The 15,473-nt window shown below is 41.9% G+C and overlaps 1 protein-coding gene across 6 annotated transcripts; it reads right to left on the reverse strand.

Annotated features, from left to right (window-relative positions):
• Nucleotides 1-215: 215 nt before the first annotated feature.
• LOC101174931 (ATPase family AAA domain-containing protein 2) lies at nt 216-15,035 on the reverse strand. 6 transcript variants are annotated; one of them, XM_023960319.1, is made up of 27 exons: nt 14,669-15,035; nt 13,397-13,461; nt 12,996-13,027; nt 12,680-12,773; nt 12,414-12,480; nt 9,998-10,109; nt 9,546-9,612; nt 9,014-9,076; nt 8,250-8,358; nt 8,043-8,158; nt 7,759-7,933; nt 7,574-7,662; nt 7,339-7,498; nt 6,774-6,864; nt 6,386-6,700; nt 6,209-6,320; nt 5,905-6,091; nt 4,952-5,137; nt 4,746-4,881; nt 4,499-4,671; nt 4,264-4,423; nt 3,520-3,642; nt 3,358-3,441; nt 2,652-3,083; nt 2,268-2,392; nt 1,447-1,575; nt 216-1,234 (listed from the first exon to the last, which is right to left on the reverse strand). In XM_023960319.1, exons 1-27 carry the CDS (start codon nt 14,822-14,824, stop codon nt 1,202-1,204), a joined length of 3,591 nt encoding a protein of 1,196 aa, XP_023816087.1. In that variant the 5' UTR covers nt 14,825-15,035; the 3' UTR covers nt 216-1,201. The 6 variants fall into 6 exon arrangements, with proteins under 6 accessions (XP_023816087.1, XP_023816086.1, XP_020562598.1 ...); XM_023960318.1 differs by having other exon boundaries at nt 9,998-10,112; XM_020706939.2 differs by lacking the exon at nt 2,652-3,083 and having other exon boundaries at nt 9,998-10,112.
• Between the last annotated feature and the right edge of the window lie 438 nt (nt 15,036-15,473).

The raw sequence follows: 15,473 nt of genomic DNA on the forward strand, positions 1-15,473 counted from the left end.
GAGTCGAATTTAATGTTTTTTTCTACAATCTGGAACAACAATTGTTTTAAGGACAATTGTACAATTGCACATTGTAATTTGTTAACATGTAAAAATAAAAGTTACAATCTTTATAAATGTTTATCCTAAATAGGATTAAATACACAAAAGTACAGCCATCAAGGTAAATGTTTTCCCACCTAAATGTATCCATAAAATTCTAGCACTATGCAAGAAAAAGAATGAAAGAAGTGTCTTTTATTTTGAAATCCGCCTCGTCAGGCGGAAATGACAGCTTTGTGACAAGGTCGATTGCCCTCTCCATTCGCCCCCGTCCTCCCCCCTACATCTGCGTGGGGGCAGAAGGTCCTTGAGCGTCGGTGCGTCAGGCGGACGCATCCTGCAGCAGTTGTGTAGTACAGAGTGGAAGTAGGGCAACACAACACGTGCTGAAGGAGTTATGCAACACACTCCAGCGTCAACAAAAGTGTTTTCAAATGAGCTGGAAGGAAAACTATTGTGCAGCGCAAGAGTTTAACTACAAAAAAGACAAAACTTCCTTTTTTTCCTTTTTTTTAAGTTTTTTTTTTTTAAATAATGAACATAAACTCACAATTGTAAAACGTGAACAATTCTTATCAGCTGCAAACATGTAAAGAAGTTTTACTAACAATTCTGGAATGTTAATACATTTTATTTCCCAACTTGAAGCAAAATAACTTTCTGAGCATAATCTAATTTACAAAAAAACCTGCAATAACTATGCTTGTAGTTTATAATAGCATTTATAACACTATTATTATTGAGTGAAGATAAAATCAATAAATGAACGGCAGTATTTTGGCCATCTTATCTTAAATATTTACTGTTTTCTTAACAAATAGCACCTGAAAATCTTTTTAAAAATACACCTGGACGATAAAATTGTAAATATATGATAACAAGGACAAATGCATGATAAATACTGTCTGTTAGAATAAATATTGAGGTATTTAGGATTTTTAAAAATCATTAACTGACATTGAAGTGACTTTTTAAGCACAAACGATCACAGAAATGTTCAGATTTAATCTGTATTTTAAACAAAAAAAGTCCTGAGTTATGCCAGAGTGTCTGAAATAAATGCACTTTGTTTATCTGTACAAGCATTCATAAGCAAAAAAAAAAAAAAGTTAACAAAGAAGTTTTAAACTTAAATGAATGGAGGTTTTATTAAAACGGTTCAGGAGAAGTTGTCGATTTCTGCCTTCATTTCCTAGAAAACACAAAAAGAGGGCAGGTTTGTATTTGCTGTCAGACAGAAAATGTTTTTTTCTTCAAATATATTTTAACCATCAACTTTTCTAATTCATGATGATTACACCTTTAGCAGTAAATTTGAAGTTAAAAAAGGTCAGAAATGACATTAAACTGGTGCTTTCTGTGTCATTTCCTGCCATTGCGTTTAGTCTGGTGTTGTCGTCAGACCTCGATGAGCTCCGCCTTGTTGTTGCTGTCCCGGTGTCTGTAGATGCACTGAGCCAGCAGAGCGTAAAGCTTCTCCAGAGGCTCCACCTCCACGCCGTCCGTTTGAGCCACGGCGCTGTCCAGAAGCAGCTGAAAAACACAAGAGAATAAGATACTTGATTAAATCTCTGCTTCTTTCATTTTCATATAAGTTCATTTGTTTAAATCTAATGAACACACAAAAACTAATCGGAAATCTCCGTTACTTTCTAAAATTACAGCCAACAAACGTTTTTCTTTTAAATTCCCATCTGATGATCTTCTGAGGTCCTTCAAAAACGTTCCAAGTGGTCTTTTCATTATTATTGTGCTGATTTTAGCCAAGCTCTGTCGTTTTCTGCAGAGCGGCAATAGTTCATTAGAAATTTGCGTCTTGAGGTGTGGGCGGGATCGTTGGCGCGGAGCAACCCCGCCCCCCTTCCCTTTCCTGTTGCTAAGAGCTCAGAGCAGGGAGCTGGTGGCCCACCCTGCGTATTTACTACGTCAAAAAAAAGCTCCATCTCAACAGCATTTTTCATCTGCTCCTGTTTCACATCAATTTCAATAGAGAAATACTCCATTTTCTTAATATATGTGTTCCATCATCAGAAAAATTCTACAAGAACACGTTAAGAACACCCATTTTCATCGGACAGAGTCTTTAACTTGTATGTTTTTTATTTCTAGCTTTTAGGATTTTCTTTAACTACATGCCACTGTTCAGCCATAAGAAGCTCCAGCGGCTGAAACGGTGTGTTACTCTACACACACCAGCGTCCCTGAAATCCAGCTGAATGACCGACCTTCAGTTTGTTGCGGTTGACGGCAGGCGGGGGGTGTTTATCCACCTCGGCAGACCTGTCCTTGTTGAACTGCTGCACTTGATCCAGAGCAGCATTGTTGGCTCGCGTCTCGTGTTTTCTCTGCTCTGTGGAGAAGACGAGGATGAGGATGATCAGAATAAGCAGCGTCCTCTAGGAACTCTATTGCTCTTTCTTTTCTTTCTTTCTTTGAAAGGTGACGTTCAAAAAGCTGTTGCTTGTGTCTCATGTGTGAGTGTGCAGCCTGTTGAAGCTCATCCAGCAGAAGCGGCGCTGACGTTTCACCCTTGATGCTCCGGCGCGGTCAGTAAAGCTCTGCTGTTAGGGTCAAGCTCAGGCTCCACATCCTTGTTTTGATGTACTGACCGTATTGGTTTAACCAAACTCCATTCAGCATCTTTTGTGGGGCCCCGGCGGTCGTTGAGGGCCCGTTCCGACGTCGCAGGTTCATCCTCTGGCGGTGGGCGCGGCCGGCGAGGTAGAGGTCAAGCTTTTCGTGGTAGCGGCGCTTGCTCGTGGGGGCCGCTGGGGCCTTGGTGACACCGTTCAGGCTGCCATAAATGTCGGCGGTTTCTCCGTCGCTGCTCTCAGACCAGCTGGAAGAGCCGTTCAGACCTCTGGAAGCAGCAGGCTGGCCTTCCTCTGCACTCGAGTCACGGCTGGCTTTACTGGACGAGGAGGAAGAGGAAGAGGAGGAGGAGGAGGAGGAGGCAGGGGACTTCCTTTTCTGGGGCTTCTTAATGACACCAGAGCTCCATTTAGATTTTCGAGGACGTCTAAAAGGCTTTTTGTTACGTGCTGCGGAAAAATTCAGAAATTACGACAAAACCAAGAACACATGGGTGCTGTTACCAAGCAGGGAGACAGGGGGCGCCGATGAAGACACAGGACCTCCTCATCCTCTTTAGATTCTTTGATTCCATCAGGAGCCTCGTCTTCTTAACGTTTCTCCTCATTTCAGACATCATTGCCCTCCTTCCCTACAGTTTGACTTCATTTCCACTGTTTTGACACTACTCTGACCTCATGCTTGACCGTAATAACGTGGTTTTTAGCTCCATCTCAAACTGACCTTCAAGTCCAGCACTTTTTCGGGAAAACGCAGAGCTGCTGAAGCCCCTCTCCGGCCCCCCCATCTGGACTCCACGCGACATCGCTGCACACAGAGGCCGAGTGTGAGTGTGTGATGCAGAGGCTCCGCCCTCCTGACCCCGTGAGCGTGATGCGACGTCACCTCTCTGAATGCGGGTCTCTTTGATCTCCTCGCAGAGTTTTGCAAAGTCTCTGTCCAGTCGGTCCCTGATGAAGGTCTGGATCCCGTCCTTCAGGGCGCACGCGCGGTGTCGGATGTGGCGGTCTAACGCACATCAAAAGAAAGCAATCACACGAACCCGTCAATATTTGAAAAGATCTACGTTTTTTTCTGTGAAGTAACCATTTTTAAAATAACATAATAAAAATTCCTGTTTAATTATAACAATGCTGTTTTTAGCCAAATCTATGGAAAAGAAAGTCGTTTTCTAGGACGTAGTTTCTGCAGAGTGGCAGTAGTTCATCAGAAAATCGCCTCTGAGGGGGGGAGTAAACCCACCCTCATTTCCCATCACCCATCTGTTTACTCTCTCTCCCACTAGCTTACAGCCCATCACAACCCCAACCTAACATTAGCGGTGCAACAAAAATGGCGAGCAGCATTGGAGCCACCCAGCCGTACGGTTTTGCAGCCGCCAACTCGGACAAGGAAAACTTTTTTTCTACCTAACAATCTTTGTCAGACAGGGTTGTTTTTTTTGTCTGCTGTGATTCTCAAAGATTTGAATAAAGAAAAACTGAACAATCCAATTACAAGCTTAAGTTTCTTTATATACATCCTCCGCCTTCAAAGAAATGCCACAAAAACAGCCTTTCAGGATCCATGGTAACCAACAGCAGACGCTGAACATTCACCTAAATGACAGAAGAAGAAGCTGAAACCTACCCAGAGGGTCACTGTCCGGGTTGTACTCCAGAGCGTTTTTCCAGATGAGCTCTGCATCCTCCAGGAACTCGCCGACGGTCGTGTACTTGTGCTCGTCAATGTTAGTCAGCAGCGTGGAGAGGTCCATGGGCTTCTTGATCACCATCAGGTAGTCTGGAACCTGAAGAAGTCCAGACATAACTTCCCACGATGCTTTGTGGTTAGACTGGGAGACATGGACTGGAAAAAAGTTCACCTCTTCTATGTCAACAGGTTTGCTGAAGATCTTGAAGCGGCGCTCCACCATCAGGCTCTCGGTAACGCCGCGCAGGAAGAGGCGCAGATCTCTCAGGACGTCCTCCTCCTGCTCCCACAGCTGCCGTGGGGGGGGCAGAGGAGCCAGAGGAAGAATCTCCAGATCCTGGTTCCCTGAAGGTGGCGGTGATGTTAAGGTTATAACTTCCCACACTTTTATGTATCAATAATGCATGGGAGGCACATACGGGATTTCCTCCTGGAGGCTGCAGCCTCAGCCGCCTGGTTGAGAAGGAGGTCCTGAAAGAACGCCGTTCTCTCCTGCTTGGTGGGAACTTTGAGGGTGTAAACTTCCCCGTACTCCTCACGGAAAAGAAACTGAATCTGACAACATCATAAAAATGTAAGTACTGTTAAAAACTGAAACGGAAGGCAACGTTTTTCAAGGCCTCACGTCCGGGTCCAGCTCCTGATGGGGGAGGCTGCATGTGGCCAGCAGGAGGATGGGCGAGAAGGACGGGATGCTGTCCAGCAGGCTGAGGAAGGAGGCCCTCAGGGCCGGCCCCGCCGTGTCCCACCACTGCTGGACGTGGGGCATGTAGAGGATGCTGGGAGACGTCCGCTTGGCCTCGCAGAACACCTGATATGGGAAGAAATCGCAGATGAGCCTCCTGGAAAATGAGCTAATTCCAAACATATTTTATTGATCTTATGAAATCAGTTGAATCAGAAAGACAAAAAAAGACACAGGAAGACATTTTTAAGCAGTAGGCTTAACGTAAAAGTATATGTGGATGACAGAAATGCACATACATGTTTTGTATTCTATTTCTGTTTACTAAAACAAAATATTTCACATTTATATCACTTTGCAGACTGGAAAAAACATCCTAACAAGCTTTCTAAATCAGGTTAATCAAGCTTAATCCAATTAAGCTATTTAAATCACTGACTTCAAGAAAGGAAATATTAATGCAAAATAGAATAAATTGTGTAGTATCAATTATATTTGTTCATATATTTAAAAAAAACCAATAAGGTGCATTATTCCTATATGATTAAAAACTGCTGAGCTGCTGCTCCAAGTTAGAAATGTCAAATCTGTGTTTGGACTCAAAAATTTAAATTCTGTTCATGATTTAGGGAACTTACTTTAATTTTTTTGTTGAAAGTAAACAATTTATGATCACATTTTTGCAACAATTTGAAAATAAATGCATCTTTTACAGTGTTGTAAAGCATTATTAACAAAAATATTAGTAATTAGGGACAACAGCTTGTGACATATACAGTATATCTTTTTTACATATTGCGTTTTTTAGGCAGATTTAAAAACTTTTACTTTACAGCAGGATCCTAAATGCAGAAACCGAGCCAGCATGGAGTTCATGTCTCAACAGGGGTCACCTGCGCACACGCCTCCTCTGGAGAGACGCTGCTGACTCCAAACAGAACTGCAGAGTCCAGGCTGTGGATGGCGTATCGCTCCAGCGCATGCAGGACTGCGGGGGCCAAATGGGACGTCTGACCAGAACCGGGGCGGCCCACGAGGAGCATGCGGGGGCGGTGAGAGGTCGGCTGCTTGACCGCGCTCCTGCAGGAACCGGCGAGTAGAGACGGATGTGAAGGGACTCATGTGGCCAGAACTCAACCAAACAACGTTTGTAGAATATCTGCTGAGAGAAATGTGAAGGAATCCTGTGAGTTGGACCTGGCAAAGTGCAGGAAGTTCTTGCTTGGAGAAGGTCCAGAGATGTTGGAGGTCTCAGCGTTCTCATCCACTCCGCCCATCAGGCCGTCATCGACGACGCCCGACGTCAGGTCTGCGCACAAACAGACGTCAACGCCAGCAAAGCAGCTGCCGGTGGAGATTCCAGCCGGGACTCACCCGGCTCCCGTTTCCTCTTCGTGCCCTGCTCTGCGTGCGGAAACAGTCGCCGCAGGACCTCCATGACGTGGAGCAGGGCGCCACCGAGCAGGGGCTGGACCACGGGTGACAGGGGTTTGGCGGGGAAGGCGGCAGAGCGGTGGGAGGCGGGGGACATTTTCCTCATGGCCGCCACAAAGTCGCAGCTGCTGACAGAGATGGAGGAGACGTCCAGCAGGAGCTTCTGGGAGGTGCTGTAGATCTGCGGGTAGCGGCGGCGCAGAGCGCAGAGCGCCGCCTCCGTGCACACCGCCCTGATGTCGGCGCCGCAGTAACCTGGACAACGGAGGCAGGCACAATAAAAGGCACTGCAACAGACTGAAGCTCATCCATCTGCTGTCTGTCTTACCGACACATTTCTCTGCCAGTTCACTCAGGAAATCCTCAGAGGGGGGAGGATTCCACTGCCGGGTGTGAATTTTTAGGATCTCTTTGCGTGACTGAAACACAAAATAACACGGATGAACATGTCTGTCCAGTTCTTACCATCTACAATTAATATTTAGGTCACAAATTACTGGTAATTGGATAAATGCCATCATATAAGAAGGCTTTTCCACAGAAGTGATGAAGAATCGTGAATAATTTTGGACTGTGAGCAACTAAACCTTAAAGACCCACTCAGATGAAAATGGTGTTTTTGGTGTTTATTTTTCTGACAATAGAGGACATATCTACAGAAATTGGAGCTCAAAATTGCATTCCTGAGTCTTTTTAATCAGGAGAAGACAGAACAATGCTGCTTGAAAAATAGATTATTTGGGAAAATACACTGGGGGGGCCACCAGCCCCCTCCTCTGAGCTCTCAGCAATTCATTTTTAAAACATCATAATCATAAATAATAGACGCTTTTTAAATGGCAGTATTGGTGTCTTCAATGTTCCTGACTGTACGTTGGGTGGATAAAATTCACCTCTATGTCGGGCAAACCGAACAGGAACTCCCTGTCGAAGCGTCCGGGGCGCCGCAGGGCCGGATCGATGAAGTCCAGGCGATTCGTGGCGCCGATCACCACAACCTCCCCTCGGTTTTCCAGCCCATCCATCAGAGCGAGCAGCGTCGACACGATGGAACTGGAGGGACGGACAGTACGGAGGTCAGATGTTCTGCAGACACAAGCCTAGAGGACTGGAGGTGGAGAGACGGACCTGTGGATCTGATCCTGTCTGCTGGACCGCACTGGAGCCAAGCCATCGATCTCATCAAAGAAGATGATGGACGGGCGCTTCAGGTAGGCCTGGTGGACGCAGAGAGGGAAACACAGCTCAGTCGTGTGATGTTCATGTTTGTCAGAATCCTGGAGCTACATCTGGTTTCTACGGGGGGGGGTCACCTGTTCAAAGAGCAGCCGCAGCTGCCGCTCGGACTCTCCGACCCACTTGCTGAGGCAGTCGGCTCCTTTCCTCATGAAGAAGGCCACCTTCCTGTTGCCATGGCTACACTCGTTGGCCAGCGCCCGGGCAACCAACGTCTTCCCCGTTCCGGGGGGGCCGTAAAAGAGGCACCCTCTGGAAAAACGCAACGCGAGTTTCACCAAAATGCTGTTGCTTTGCCATGAGCATTTGGTCACAGAGTGAAGGCATGACGGAGGTGGGATGGATGATGCTGATGTCTCACCTAGGAGGCTGGATCTTGAAGTTGTCGAAGACTTCTGGGTACAGAAGAGGGAAGATGACCATTTCCTTTAGAGCGGAGATGTGACCGGATAAGCCTCCTATGCTGTCAAACCCCACCTGAGGAGAGACAGCGAGCATGTAGATCTAAACATAAAGCACAGAGCTGCAGGCAGCCCACAGCATCACCCCATGAGCTGCTGGGACTCACAGACCCGTCGACGGCCATAGGATCAATGTCTGCCAGACCTGCTCCTCCAGCCAACCTTTTCCTGCGAGTTCCAAGAAGCTCCTCCGTCTGCAGGCTGAGCGCCCGCCGGCTGTCACACAGCACAGACAGCTAAAGGTGACGCTTTACACAAAACCATAATTTGAAAAATTATCATTTACTGGAGCTAAAAAAACAAGAGAAATTCAGAAAATTTGCTGCAGTTACTGCTTTACTGGAGACTATTTGGGAAAATTATTGAAAAGAAAGCAGCTGCTTTTTCTAGAGATACAGAGAATTTATCCAAAAATCAATATAGCACTGGGAGTAGCAAGAATATCGGTCAAAAACCACAACTATGAACAAAAAGCTAAAACACAGATCATTAAGTAAATAATCAGTTTCTTTTCCTGTTGTGTCTCTACTGTCTTTAGCTGTTTATGTACATGTGATATAAACAAATGGACGTCCAATCACAAGCTTGCTTCTACCAGGTCAGGTCAATTACAATTGGCTGAAGGTGAACCACAGTGAGGAATGTGTGTTGTGTTCACTAAATGTGTGGTTTTGTTCACAGCTCTGCAAACATTTCCTGACTAAATGAATGCGACACACAAAGAACAAAGCAGTCAACGGCAGGTTTTCATGTTTGAAGCCGTTTTGTTAGACTGCCAGCCTTTTCCCTCTGCAGCTTCATGTTTTAGAATCTGAGACGGCTCATCTAAAGACCAAAAACGACCCTCAGTGAGGACTGAGGACCTGCAAACCTGTTGGAGGCCCTTTCATCTTCATCATCAGAGTCTTCCTCCATGGACTGATTAGACCACGTGCTGCGTGAAGATCCAACAGAGAGAAACCAGACGGCATAAAAACACTGAACACATGGATGCAGGACACAGCAGCCATAGGATATTTGTAATATTTGTTCTCAAATGTTGAATATTTGGCTTCTGTTTGGGATTTTTTAGCCACATAATGTAAATTTAACAAACATCATCGTTCAGATATTCAATGTGTCTTTGTTAAAAAGTGAAGATCGTGAGATGGTCAGACCTTTTAGCTAGAAATTGTAGTTTAACTAAACTAAGACGATTACTAAAATGCTTTTTTCTTCAGAACTTTAAAAAAAAAGCAAACTTAAATGTTTTAGTTCAGCCATGTGAAGTTAATTTATTCATACAAGTTCATAGAAAGAAAGAAAAACATCAATTATGGGATTGCCATAAAATGGCATTTTAATGTCAATTTAAATGTGATGTAAAAAAATAGAGTTAATATAAGAAAGTGTCCGTCCTTAACCTGAAGGGGGTTCTGCGGGTCGCGTCTGGACCTGAACTGCTGATCGGGAAAGATCCTCTCAGGAACTCTGAGCAACAGAGAGAAAAGGATCGTTTTCAAGATCATCTAGTGGCAACAAAAAAGCTTGATTTGAATTAGTTTCTAAATAGAATGAAATTAATGTTCATTCTTGTCACAAAAACCTGTTTTACTGCTGATTTAAAGTGAAAAAATGTGGAACGTACATTAATAAATGATTACAAAATATTTTTTCTAAGAAAAAAAACAAATGAAGCTGTAAAAGTTTTCAATCTGTCACTAGAGGCGGCTCATTTTGGCTTTCTAAAATAGAAACTATTCAGATTTCTGCTGACTATAGTCTGATATGACGTCTCCTGAAACAGACAGGATTAGTTTGTGTTTAACGTGTGAGATTCTGTCCTGCATGCTGGGTGAAGCGGTGCAGCCCTGACCACTGTGGCGGTCCCGGCTCAGTATGGCGTCGCAGACGCTGCCGTTGCTGTCGTCATCCGCCGTCATCCCCAGACCGCTGTCCTCATCCGTGACGGCAGCTGAGTAGATCACCTGCTGCAGAAACAACAAGCTGCTCATTTTAACATGAATGACACTTTTACAAGTGAAAACTTCAGAACCTAAAATTAATCAATTTAGATCAAGTTTCTAAATTATTAAATTTTATTCTTTCTTTCAGGTTAGAAAGACAGGAGAAAGATTTTCAGAATAAGAAAAGACTTTTTCAATAAATTAGAATTTGTTAGAAATGTTTTGACTCTTTACTTTTTTATTGTAGTTTGTAAAAAAAACTCACTAACACCCTAAAAATAGTCTAAAATCCTCCTAAATACGATAAAACTGCTTACGTCACGTAAAAACACTAAAAGGAGCTGATCTTCAGGAGCCCCTGCAGCTGATTCTCAGGCTCTCCAATGTGGGGGCAGCTGATAGAGCTGCAGCCCCTCCCCATGTGCTCCGGGTGCAGGAGTGGGGCAGGATGCAGCCGAGTGCCCCACAGGGGGCTGATAAGACACGCGGTGCCCACCCACAGCGTGTGAGCTGCTGCTGAACGTAAACACCGTCAGATCAGCCGCGTCACGCAGACACCAGGTTCATGTTGAGCATATTGCACGGATGGAAACGGTTCATGTGTAAACATAGGTGGAAAAAAGGGAAACGTTGTGAGTTTCATAGATGTATCACGAATGAAACACGTTAAATGGACCCAAGATGGATGAATAAACCACGCAAAGGACAACGTTCTACGTTCTACGTAGAACAACCAACGTAGAACGTGAATTGTGCGAGATTATTGCACTTTTTATATGCAATTTATGAGTGATTCAGGCGTCAATTATGTCATTTTAACATGATATTAGCGCCGTATACTCGATGTAAAACAAGTTATCCATGGGTGGTCATGCACGAAAAGTCCGTTAAACATCCGTGGAACAGTCGTGAAAAGACACAAACTTGTGTATCTCGCAAAATTCACGCACATTGCGTAAGATTTACACAATTTTGTGTATCAGCCATGTCAAATTTGCATAAACTGTGTATTTCTCAATCGACCAAAGATTTAGAAAAACTGAAGTGATGTAAAGACCCGAAACCCTCGAGGACATCTGCGCACATCAGCACTAAAGAATGACATTTATCACATGTGAATCACAAAAGACAAAGTTTGCATACGTGAAAAATGTGCAGATTGTACGTAGTGACTGTGACACGACTTCACTCTGTTCAGACTGAACAGATGACTCCACATTTAATTTAAAACATTTGAAATATTTCCTTTGATTTGAATGTGTAGTACGTACAGCACATACAAATGTTGCTAAAAATACCACAAGTATAGAGATATTTTTCTCAATCAGAATACTATGTATATTAGTTTAAGTACTACCTTCCTATTCAACTATTGTGCTGAGGTTTGGCATAAAATATCATAAGATTGGAGGGGGGGAATAATCCAATTTACTTCTACCCACCTCTGTTTTCGGCACTCTTCTGTTTATCTAACTTCTTATTTCGTGTGTAAAAATAAAAGGAAATCAAATATTTTGGATCAATTATGAGGGATTTTCAGAAATGTTTGCTCCTTTCCAGAGCATCTTTTGTTTTTCTCATAAGTGTACGCTGCTGTCTAAGCGACATTTGTTCTGCTTAAATCGAAAAAGTGAGCAGAAATCCTGGAAAATTATTCTTTAAGGACATTTAAATGAAAGTTTGGCTTCACTGAGCATCTAATAATTCAAACATTTTTGGTCCCATCATCATTTCCAACAATCTGGAGCCTCCATGTCAGACTCTGAGGATCATTTGGTTTGTTTGAGCTCAGAGTTCATGTTCATCGTCTGGTTTCAGGTTTTTGGCTCCTCTGGTCACAAAGGCTCCAGTTTCAAACCATCTAAAGTTTTCTCGCTTCAATGCAATAATCCCTGTGGATCATTAGAGCGTTTGGTTTCACTGAAACTTCATCAGTTTGTTTCTGTTTAGCTTTCCTCCGCACCGCCGTCCATCACAATATAATCAGTACCAGAGCATCATCAGTTTGTGTTGTTGTGTTGAGGCTACAGGAACCCAAACTGCAACAACAACAACCCTCTTACATGGAAGTCCAGAATTTTTACCCCATTGGATAATTTCTTTAAATAAGAAAAAACAAATATGGGGTAAAAACAAAAAAAAGGTCTTACCAAGAATTCTTATTTTAAGAAAAACATGCTGACATGTTTTCCTCAAACTGAGGTTATTTTGCTGTTGATAAGATGATTTTTCTTTAAACATTTTTCTTCAGATTCATTTTTTTGCACCTTTTGACCAAAACGTCCCCCATTTCAAGCTTTAGTCCTGGTCTACAGTGTGACTCACTCTGCTTTGGTCGGTCTTGACGAGCTTCTTGGACTTGATTTTGTCCATCTTCTTCTTCTGGACCAACCTGACACCAGAGGGATTGTATAAACTGACTGCACACTGGGAATAAGACTTGACTTTTATGCATTAAATAGCTTTAACTGGGGTAGATAAGAGACTTTAACACCTTAAAAAAGATTAAAAAAATAAAAAAACATCACTTTTAAACTGTCAAACTGTTTCATTTGGATCAAATGAATCTGATTTTTCTGCAGGTTTTTTACTTTCTGCGGACGCCGCTCGTCTTCTTGGAGGCGTCCCGTCTGCCTGCAGGTTTGGGGGGGTTACTGCTCGCCTTCTGTCCGCTCCGCCTGACCCCTGCAGACACAAAGTAGAGCATCGTCTGTTTTAAAACCTAAAGTCAGATCCAAATGACACCTATAGAGCTGATGAAACTTAAAAAACGTTAACATTTTTCAGGCTCTTAAACAGAATCACAGCAGTTTTACATCGTATGGAGTCTTCTACAACTCTAATAAAACTGGTATTTATTGTTTTTCTAATGTCTTCTTTTACTTTGATCATTTTTGCTGCTCTCACCTGCGGGTTTCTTCAGCCTCAGAGATTTTCTCCTGAAAAAAAAAACAAATTACTTCACAAAACTGTTAAAAGCTGCTAAATAGGATTTATATTTAAACTAATAATTAAGACAGTTATCTTTGATTTCTTGTCACCTATATTCATTTCTATTAAGTGCAGTTAAGTGAATAAATAAACTAAATTTGCAGCCTGATGCTAAAATAAAATTAGTAAAAAATAAAATAATAATAAAGTTCTCAGTCTGCCAGAAATGGAAGATATTTTTCTGTTTGTTTGTATCCTCCATTATATTTATGCATTTAAAAGAAGACAAACACGGACACAAGAAGGATTGTTTAGGCTGTGAGGATGTAAATAAACATTTTTTTATGCATAAATGAGCTTTATTTTCCATTCCTGACCTGGTGACAGCTCTGGTTTGCTTTGAAAATGTGCGTCTCTTCTTTTTAGGCTCAGCACGAATTCCCTAAAGAGGAGTTCAAATGTTAGTTTCTGAACAAGAATTAATAAAAAATCTACAACATAAAGTGAACAGAATAGAAATAGAAATAGAAGAAATCCTTAGAAACATAGAAACACTGACAGAATCTACCAAACACGTATGTTTATTTAAGAAATTAAAAACAAGATGTTTTAAAGTGATTATTTTCTATTTCAATTTTCTTTTACCATTCATTTCCTTTTAAAGTTCTTGGTTTAAAATCTGTTTTTTAAACAACTGAATTAGAGACGTTAAGGTATCTGTCAATATGATAAACCATCAGAATCTCATCAGACAAAAGCATTTCATTTTTTACTTTTTCTGATATAACAGAAACTTACTAAAAATAATTCATCAAAAGGATGTTGGGATCGATTATGTTCTACTTTTTTATATTTGTCAAATTACTGACGGTTAGACAAAACTTTTTTTGTTTCGTTTTTAAAACATTTTAGACAGTTTATTTGTACTGTTCAGTTTAAGTTGCATTTTACACTTTTTAAAGTTTTTCTATTGGTGTAATATCAAATAAGCCTTACAGAGAAATGTAAATAAATAGTTATAAACTCACCTTCAGATGTTTTCCAGCAACAAAACCAAAACATGGTAGCAATTTTTGATTTAAGGTTAAATTTTCAGACAATAATATTACAAAGAATTGAATTCATTTTGGTAAATAAACATTTATTTATTTTTTAGAATTCTTTTAGCTGTTTTAGGGGAAATCACTGACTGTGGTAAATATGTTAGTAAAGATTTAAAATAAACTGTAGTGGAAGACAGTTTGAAAAAAAAAATTAGATAAATATAAAAAAGAATAACAAACCCTAATAAAACAGTTTAATTAGCATATTTTGTGTTAGATGTAAGGCTTGGAGAAAGTAAAATGGCAGCTGAACAAAAACAGTATTTAACGACAAAATAAAATCCAATATTTGAATAAAATAGTTGCTGTTTGCTTTCATTTTCTTCTCTCTTTGTTTTATAACACTTTGTTATGTGATCCTTTGACTTTTATCCAGTTTTTTTTTCCACCAACATTTGCACAAATAACTTAGCTGTAAACTCATGATTGATGGATCAATAAAGCTGAAAAAACAACAACTAATGATTGGTGGAGAGGCTCGTGCGCTTTTAGCAGGTGTAGTGGGAAGAAACGCTGGTGATCTGATGGTGTCACAGTGAGACTCACTTTCGTCGGTCCCCGCTTCTTCGCCCGCATCACATTGCTGGTTTTGCTCCGAGCCTTGGCCGGCGGTCGCTTCTTGGAGCCCTTGGCCGGTTTGTGCTGCCGCTTTGGCTGCGCTTTGCTCCGGGCCGTTTCCTTTCTGCCGCGATGCGTTGCCATGGTGACGGCGGATGGTTCAATACTAACGCCTATTGTTTAAAAGTAAACATGACTGAGGTGTGAACGCCACCACAAGCACCTTCATGAGTGCTCACGGCGGTTTGGAGGAGATGGACTCCCCACTGCTGCGTCTCTGGAGGCCGAGGGGAACTTGGTGAACACACCCAGACGAGAACTTGATAAGATGACTGACGCGCCGCATCAGAGAGCAGCTCTGGCTCCCTCTAGTGGCCACATGGCGCATTGATAAGATAAGATCAGCAGCTTTAGACAGCAGCTCTGGCTCCCTCTAGCGGCAACATGACGAAACGTTTTTTTTATATGTTTTTACGTGGAGCTTCATAATGCAGGATATTTATGTACAAAACTAAAAATTAAAGAAAGTGAAAAAATTGAATTTTTTAGAAAATTTACTATGTTAGAAATAAAGCACTTCAATATGGTTTAAAAATTTAAATACAACACTTTTCTAATAAACAGAAATCTTTGTGGTTCCATTTTTTAAATTAAAAAAAAGGTAAATATAGGGTTGAAAATAAAACAAAAAGGAGTAAATTAAAGTCTCTAGGTGGTCAAAGTGTCATGGCTTTGATACAAATGTCCAGAAAAAATTTCACAGATGGATAAAAAGATTTATTAAAGTGTTTTT

Source organism: Oryzias latipes, chromosome 11, assembly GCF_002234675.1.
Source record: "Oryzias latipes chromosome 11, ASM223467v1".
Lineage (NCBI taxonomy): Eukaryota > Metazoa > Chordata > Actinopteri > Beloniformes > Adrianichthyidae > Oryzias > Oryzias latipes.

Coding starts and splice junctions, on each gene's coding strand:
- LOC101174931 (XM_023960318.1), bottom strand. CDS start 14,824: ATGGCAACGCATCGCGGCAGAAAGGAAACGGCCCGGAGCAAAGCGCAG. Junction 4,424..4,498: donor AACCTGTTGACATAGAAGAG/GTGAACTTTTTT, acceptor GGACTTCTTCAG/GTTCCAGACTACCTGATGGT. Junction 3,643..4,263: donor CCCGGACAGTGACCCTCTGG/GTAGGTTTCAGC, acceptor GATGTGCGTTAG/ACCGCCACATCCGACACCGC.